The 8776-nt window shown below is 51.2% G+C and overlaps 1 protein-coding gene across 1 annotated transcript in view; it reads left to right on the forward strand.

Moving 5' to 3' along the window:
* The window catches only part of srcin1a (SRC kinase signaling inhibitor 1a), a gene marked incomplete at both ends in the record, with an annotated part of 34550 nt that extends 28625 nt beyond the window's left edge, over positions 1 to 5925 (forward strand). The window contains 3 exons of the mRNA XM_084448410.1: positions 945 to 1747; positions 2458 to 2539; positions 5491 to 5925. Coding sequence (XP_084304536.1) covers positions 945 to 1747; positions 2458 to 2539; positions 5491 to 5925 — 1320 coding nt within the window. The remainder of the gene's footprint in view (positions 1 to 944; positions 1748 to 2457; positions 2540 to 5490) is intronic.
* Between the last annotated feature and the right edge of the window lie 2851 nt (positions 5926 to 8776).

Consider the following 8776-nt stretch of genomic DNA (forward strand, 5'->3'; position numbering starts at 1 on the left):
TTATAACCTACCAAATTGGAATTCTTCAGAACAGCGTGTTCCGTTTGAACGCACCGCACCACTGACGCCTCCCCCTCCTCAGCGCTCTGAGAGTGACGGGGGGGCGGCCGTCCTTAATTGCATTCTCATCACTTCTACCCCGACGTCTGCCGTTCCTACCCTGTTCACCAAGGCTCCTCCGCAACCCCTGACAATAAACTGTGATTTCTCTCTTCCTTCAGTCTCTCTTCCTCTCCTCCGTTTCTTTTCTTCTTCTCTCGTCTTTGTGTTTCACGGCCGGCTGCTCTTAACTGAAATCAATCGCCGTTTATTCGCGTCATCGGTTATTATAGCTTCTCCATAAGGGTTCTGGGAGAAGCATTGATTAGCTTTTAGATCCCCTCTTTGTCGTTGTCATGATCAGGGCTCTGTGTTCCCAAAAAACCAGACATGGTCCCAAAGCATGCTGGGAGTCAGAGTTTAATGCAGTAGATCATTTCATTTCACCCTTGAACCCACTTTGTGTGTCTTGCTAAATGTGATCAGTCTTATGATAGAAGATGACTAGAACAGGGATTAGAGAGAACGACATCTGCGTGTAAAAGCAGACTAGATGTGTGTGTGTGCGTGTGTGTGTGTGTGTGTGTGTGTGCGTGTGTGTGTGTGTATGTGTGTGTGTGTGTGTGTGTGTGTGTGTGTGTGTGTGTGTGTGTGCGTGCGTGCGTGTGTGTGTGTGTCTAGGCTCTCACTCAGGGCAAGGCTGCTATGCTCAACAGTCAAGTTGTCACCCCATATTAATGCAGACAGAGGAAGTGAGGAGGAGGGGGAGAGGAAGAGGGGGAAAGGAGGAGGAGGAGAGGAGGAAGGGGAGAGGAGGAGGGGGTCAGCTTCAGAAGAAGCTTCATATCAGCTTCCTGTATACTGCTGAGCTCAAACACATGTTCGGCTTCCTGTATACTGCTGAGCTCAAACACATGTTCGGCTTCCTGTATACTTCTGAGCGCAAACACATGTTCGGCTTCCTGTATACTTCTGAGCTCAAACACATGTTCGGCTTCCTGTATACTTCTGAGCTCAAACACATGTTCGGCTTCCTGTATACTGCTGAGCTCAAACACATGTTCGGCTTCCTGTATACTGTTGAGCTCAAACACATGTTCGGCTTCCTGTATACTGCTGAGCTCAAACACATGTTCGGCTTCCTGTATACTGCTGAGCTCAAACACATGTTCGGCTTCCTGTATACTGCTGAGCTCAAACACATGTTCGGCTTCCTGTATACTGCTGAGCTCAAACACATGTTCGGCTTCCTGTATACTGCTGAGCTCAAACACATGTTCGGCTTCCTGTATACTGCTGAGCTCAAACACATGTTCGGCTTCCTGTATACTGCTGAGCTCAAACACATGTTCGGCTTCCTGTATACTGTTGAGCTCAAACACATGTTCGGCTTCCTGTATACTGCTGAGCTCAAACACATGTTCGGCTTCCTGTATACTGCTGAGCTCAAACACATGTTCGGCTTCCTGTATACTGCTGAGCTCAAACACATGTTCGGCTTCCTGTATACTGCTGAGCTCAAACACATGTTCGGCTTCCTGTATACTGCTGAGCTCAAACACATGTTCGGCTTCCTGTATACTGCTGAGCTCAAACACATGTTCGGCTTCCTGTATACTGCTGAGCTCAAACACATGTTCGGCTTCCTGTATACTGTTGAGCTCAAACACATGTTCGGCTTCCTGTATACTGCTGAGCTCAAACACGTGTTCGGCTCCATTCCATTTCAATTCAAGAATTCTGGTTATTGAAATAGTCGATAATGCAAAATGTTAAACATTGTTTTACAGTATACTTTGATAAACTCCACCCTGCTGGGCCCCTGCAGACCAACTCTCCTCATAATCTGTGTGTGTGTGTGGGCCGGTTAGAGCAGGATGTCTGGGAGAGGGTGTGTTTGTTTTGGTGCATATTAGAGTTGGGAGACGCCTGCCAGGAGAGATCATTAAGGCCACTTCATCTTGCGATGGAGCCTTCAGCACCGCTCGGCTACGGAACATCAATTTCAATTTCACATCTCTCTATCCTCCCGAGTGTCACGTCTTTCCTTGGTCTCTCCTAGCTCTCCAGTCTCTTAACTGAACAGAGTGAGAATCCTGGTGGTGGGGGGGCAGGGGACTGGGGGGGCAGACCTGCTCTCAGGGCCCTCAGCTGCCCGGGGGGGGGGGGGGGGCACCGGCTGGTTCTACTGGGATGATGGGTTTTGTTCAGTTGATGTCTCTCACCTCTCCATCACCCCCCCCCCCTCCTCCCTCCTCTCCTTCTTTCCTCCTCCTGTCCTCCCTCCTCTCTCTCTATCCTGTCCTCCCTCCCTCCCTCCCTCCTCTCTCTCTCTCTCTCTCTCTCTCTCTAGGGAGGGAGCAGTTCCTCTGGTGGGGGTAACGTGGGTAAAGTCCTCCACCCCTCGGCCGCCTCCAGACTGAAGCACCTCCAGCAGAACAGCCCAGAGAAGAGCAAGGGCAAGAGAGACGACTTCCTCAAGAGCCAGGGCCAGCAGCAGGTACGGCAGCATCTGACCTCCCCCTGACCTCCCCTGACCTCCCCTGACCTCCCCCTGACCTCCCCCTGACCTCCCCTGACCTCCCCTGACCTCCCCACCCAACCAACCCCACCCACACCTCTGCACTTCCACTCCTCCTCACACCCCACTGAAGCAGACTAGCGTAGGGCAAGACCACAGGGTGTGTGTGTGTGTGTGTGTGTGTGTGTGTGTGTGTGTGTGTGTGTGTGTGTGTGTGTGTGTGGTGAGGTTGTTATTTGACCCTGGAGGTTGAGGGGGGCAGAGGTGATGTTTTGTGGTGCTGCTGAGTGAAGGGATTTTTCAGGACGCCGGTCGCGTACGCGTCGCCATGGCGCCTACAGGAGGCTGAGGCGTGTAAAACCAGCGAGGGCCGGAGTCATGTCTGTGAAAAAAAAAGCTCTGATGTCGATGGTTTTTTAACAGCGCCGGAGCGCTGAAGTGCACCTAAACCCTCTCCACTCCTAAACCCTCTCCACTACACTGACAGGACTGTGAGACAGGAATTTAGAGAGGAGGACAGTCCTGGGGAGGGAGGGAGGGAGGGAGGGAGGGAGGGAGGGAGGGAGGATGAGCTCTGGAGGATGAGGCTAATCAGTACCCAGCAGTGTCAAACCAATCATTGATTATCCAATATGAGGACGACACCGTGCCTCATTCAGCAGCCTCTCTCTCTCTCTCCCTCTCTCTCCCTCTCTCTCTCCCTCTCTTCTCTCTCTCCCTCTCTTCTCTCTCTCTCTCCTCTCTCTCTCCTCTTACCTTCTCTCTATCTGCCTCCTTCATCCTTTCTTAATCTCCTACCTCCCACTCATGTCTTATTCTTTTCCTCTGTCTCTCCATGTCTCTGTCCTTCTCCCTCCCACTCTCTCTCTCTCTCTCTCTATCTCTCTCTCCCACGCTCTCTCTCTCTCTCTCTCTCCCACGCTCTCTCTCTCTGTCTCTCTCTCTCTCTCTGTCTCTCTCTCTCTCTCTCTCTCTCTCACTCTCTGTCTCTCTCTCTCTCTCTCTATCTGTCTCTCTGTCTCTCTCTCTCTCTCTCTCTCTCTCTCTCTGTCTCTCTCTCTCTCTCTGTCTCTCTCTCTCTCTCTCTCTCTCACTCTCTGTCTCTCTCTCTCTCTCTCTGTCTCTCTCTCTCTCTCTCTCTGTCTCTCTCTCTCTCTCTCTCTCTCTCTCTCTCTCTCTCTCTCGTGGTGGTGGAGTCAGGCCTTCCTCGCTGCCCACTGAGAGGAAGATGAATCCCATCTCAGACAGTTGTTCTCAGCGCGCTCCCTTTGTCTGCCATTTTGTTGCAGACAAAACAGACGTAGTAAGTGAAGTCAACATCCTCGGACCGAAGGGATGGGAGACGCTCAAAAGCAATTCTCCCAGCAGGAGGCGCCAAGTCATCTCGGCTAGGGGGGCATCACGCCCCTGATGGATGTCAACAACAACAACAAAAAAGATACTTATCTCACATGAAAGGAAGTAGAGCGGCCCAAGAAAAGAGAGTAGCGAGCGTTATAGGCAGGGTTTGCAGCTGGACCGTTTTAGATTAATTCCCAAATTGCTTCATTTCAACAGTGTTTGATTGTGCTGTCGTCCTCTCTGCCATGCAGAACTGCGTGATCTGGAATCATCCCTAGAGTCATCCAGCAACCGCCCTAGATTCACCCTCTATTGGCCCCTATCCTGACACCCAGATGTGCCTGTTGAGAGACCGTGTTATCAGGAGGCGTGGCCTGTTCCAGACACAAGGATCCTCCCAATCACTGGGCTGGATGAGACCAGACGGGTCAAACACACAATCTCACATGACGCTGTGAAGCCCTTTCATTCTGCAAAACACAATTTCCGTTTCCCATTTCAGCCTGTTATTACCTGTGGGGCTAGTTAAGGTCTGGGGGGGCAGAGGGGGGGGCAGAGGGGGGGGGGGGGGGGGGCAGAGGGGGGGGGCAGAGGGGGAGGGCGGGGCGGGTGTGAGGAGGCGAGGGAGGCTGTTTCTCCTCACTTGTAGACTGGGATAAATGTGTGGCCCCGTGAGAAGGTCCCCTCAGGCAGGAGAGCAGAGGAACAAGAGATGCGCTTTGTACAGTATTGACCCAACGGCTCATATTGCTAGAACAGCGCCATCTATTGGTTCACTCCACCATCACACCTAGTGCAATGTGTAGCACCGTTCATTGAAATGTTTTTCGTTTTTAATGACTTGTGTTCATTAAAAGAACTGTCAAAACAGAATGGTCAACAAGAGTGTAATATTTACACTTCAGTTGCCGTGTCGCTCGTGACCTGTGCCACGTTACAACAGCTGCCGCCATTTTTGTCCCTCTTGGCGTGACGCTGATTCTAACCTGGCTAATGATCTCCTGTGTTTGTCTCTTGTTCTCCCCCCTCCCCCCCGACCCTGTCTCTACCCCCCCCCCCCCTCACCCCCCCCTCCTCCCACACCTGCTCCTGGGGGTCCGACTCACCCCCCTGTCACCGGGGCCACCTGACCTGCCCCACACCTGCGTCCGTGACCCGGCAGCAGTGAGAGACCTGTCTGTGCCTGCCCTCTTCAGCCTCCTCCTCTTCCTCCTCCTCCTCCTCCTCCTCCTCCTCCTCCCCAGCACCAGCTGACTACAGACCTGCCCCCCTCCTCTCCTCCCAGCCCCCCCCCCCCCCCCTCCACCCCCCAAGCCCCTCCTGTCAACTCTCTTGTCTTAAAGAGTCATAATGCTACATTTCCTCTGCACGCCCCCTTCGTGTGTGTGTCTGTGTGTGTGTGTGTGTGTGTGTGTGTGAGTGACATATATGTGTGTGTTTGATTCAGGGTGACACGCCCAGCTTACCACCATCAACTATGCCCAATTTAATTTCTCTTTCTTCTTAATGCCTTCTCTCATTTCTCAATGATCCTCCTCCTCCTCCTGTTCCTCCTCCCCTCCTCCCTTGCCCATGGGACCTCCCCCCAGGCCTTGGGGAGCTACGGCGGCAGTATTGAGTCCTTCCTCTCGGGCGCCAGTTTCTCCGGGCGCCTGCCCCCCAGCGCGGCGGTGTTCGCCCCCGGCCTGAGGAGGTACCCCCAGGAGGGGGCGCTGTCCTCCCCGCCGGCCTCCTCCGGCCAGGCCCGGGCCCTGCTGGCCTGCCTGTCCGCATCCAGCCTGACCCCCGAGGCCCTGCTCCTCTCCTCCACCCTCCGGGGGCACCGCCTTCTGGGCGAGGGCCACGCCCCCTGCTCCTCCGCCACGGCTCCGCTCCTGCCCAACGGACGCTCCTCTTCCTCCTCTTCCTCCCCCGACCCCCTGACCTCCCCGACCCGCTCCTCCCCGGGGCTGAGGATCGGCGGGCGCGGCCTCGGCAGCAAGGCCCCACCCAAGAGCCTCCCCCCCGCCAGCGACGCACAGTGAGGAGGAGGAGGAGGAGGAGAAGGAGGAGGAAGGAGAGCGACGCCACCCACACGCCGTCACGTGACCAAACGCGAGGAGGATAACGAGCGCTCTGGACCCATTTCGTTCACAGGAAACTGATGTACTTTTTTTCTCCGCGTTTTTTTAATATTATTTTTTTTATTCCCGCGCTATTCTGCCGCCCTCTCGTTCCTGGTCTCTCCGGCAACCGGCCTCCTCACGTATCTACCGTACGGAGGATGGGATCTAAAGTAAAGGTCCCACGCTCTCCTCCTCCTCCTCCTCCTCTTCCTCCTCCTCCTCCTCGGCCCTCTCTCTGAATCTGTTCCTTGGTCCTGAGTCTCTCCCACCAGTGGAAGTCCTGCCAGTTCCCCCAGATCGAGACACACAGATGGGCCTGTGCCAGCCTGGACCACAGCCTGCTCTGCTCCTGTGGGGGGTGGGGGGCGCCGGGGGGGAGGGGCGGGGACAGAGCCTGCCGCCCCCGTCCGACAGGAAGTCCCGCCCATCGCACCCCTTGCCAAATCCCATGCGATGGACCATCTGTGGAAGTAGATGTAAAACGTTGACTGTGACTTATATTCTAGACGCTAAGTAGAGTGGCAATAATCAGCAGTACAGTAGTCATGTGATTTCAGAGTAATACTCATCATACTCACTATTCAGAGTAATACTCATCATACTCTACTATTCAGAGTAATACTCATCATACTCCACTATTCAGAGTAACATCACTCATCTTGTATGCATCACCTGGCAGAATGTGAACTTGTTCAAAAAAACAAAACAAGAAAAACAAGGTTTCTCATCTGGGAAAGTTCAAAGTTCATATCTGTTTTCCTGTTTTGGGGCTTCTCTCACGTCACCTGTGTAGAACTCTAAACTGGTGCTATGGTCTGTTTGTACACAGTGTGAAGGGTTTACATGAATGACACGCCCCTCGTTCCCCGGCCTTAAGCCCCGCGCTCGCGCTGTTGTGTCTTTTTCAACGTGACCTTTTTCTACATGTTTAGTTCCCATGTGAACCAGTCCTGGCGCTAACTGTTAGCACGGGGGCAGTGAAAGGTTGGTCAGGTAGAACACAGTCAACTCAGACACGTGCGGGGGAGTGGCTTTCTCTACTTATTCAGAACGCACTGTAGAGTGTACTACATGAAAACCCTAGATTCATTTTGAAGGGTTTTTGTTATATATACTTAATAGCACATTATAGGCACAGTGTTTTGATAGCACAAGAGTTCTTTATTAGATTATGCTTTTAGTTGCACAATTATATGTGAACAAAAGAGAACTAAAAACGTCAAAAGATTGCTCATTAAAGAATGTAGAGTGAGTCAACATGGTTAGTGATTATAATGACAATCAGGGTGCATCCATAGATTATGGGATGTCCTCTCATAACCTCGGCACAGTCTGATTAAGGGCACACACACACACACAGAGACACACACATACACACACACACACACACACACACACACACACACAAGGACCAAAGTGAAATGGTAGACAAAACAGTACAAAGAGCAGAAAACATGAACGTGTTGAGAAGTATAGCATGGCGGCCATATTGGATGGGTGAACAAAGTGATGGAGAATGTAGCACAACTTCTGAATGAAGGACTCGACACTGTAGTTTGTGTTCTCATCCCAGCTGTAGTTTGTGTTCTCATCCCAGTTGTAGTTTGTGTTCTCATCCCAGTTGTAGTTTGTGTTCTCATCCCAGTTGTAGTTTATGTGTTCTCATCCCAGCTGTAGTTTATGTGTTCTCATCCCAGTTGTAGTTTATGTGTTCTCATCCCAGCTGTAGTTTATGTGTTCTCATCCCAGCTGTAGTTTATGTGTTCTCATCCCAGCTGTAGTTTATGTGTTCTCATCCCAGCTGACGCTGATAACCAGATGCAGCCTTCGGTGTAGAATTAAGTGTCTGCTGGTGTTAAATGGATAAAATGCACTGGTCACACTTTACAATAAGGGTCACAAAAAACATTAGTAAACTGTTAACTAATGCTTATTTAGGGTTAGGTTACATTACTAATGTTAATTAATACCTTAGTTAAGGTTAGGGTTAGGGTTAGGTGAGTTAACCTTAGTTAACATAAATAATATTAGTAAATGGTTAATAGAGACATTAGTTAACTGTTACTTAATGCTTAATAATGCATTAACTAATGCTTATTAATGTACCCTTATTGTAAGGTGTTTATATGCACTTGCATATAAAGGCATGTCAGTATTTTCCTTGCTGTTAGTCTGACTGCAGAGACAGTTGTGGGCGGAGTCCAGTGCAGCTTGAGCAGAGGAGAATCGTTCGGGGATTTGGATTGGCTGAGTGTTTTAATAGGGAGGTCTTTACTCTTCTCCACTGTGTGCTCTTGGGTTCCCAAAGGACGTGTCAGGATGTGACGGTGGTGGGAGTTTTTGAAGATGGCTGCTCTGTCCCCCCATCTCACTGGTGTGTGAGAATATCTATATCTATATATAAGCCCTGTATGCTGACTATAGGGGCCTTCGTTATGTACTGTACAGTGTGTGCAATATTACCCATCATTCTTGCCATTTGTCAGAGAGAGCGTTGCAGTATTTCTGCTGCTGGACTCTAGACTTTTGTTTTTTCTGAAAGCCACCAAGACAGATTCTCTGGTGTGTGTCCGTGTCTCTGTCCTGTCATGATGGGATCGGGGAGGAGACAGACGAGCCGTGGTATTAAAGCACAGATCACATCAACAGCTATGACAGAATATTATGATGGATCACAAATAACGAGGCACAAATTGTCTTGATTTGCCGAAGTAGGAACCGAGACAAATAAACGAGCTGGAGCTGCAGAGTACGTGTCTGGCCGCCACCG

Source organism: Borostomias antarcticus (assembly GCF_949987555.1).
Source record: "Borostomias antarcticus genome assembly, chromosome: 14".
NCBI lineage: Eukaryota > Metazoa > Chordata > Actinopteri > Stomiiformes > Stomiidae > Borostomias > Borostomias antarcticus.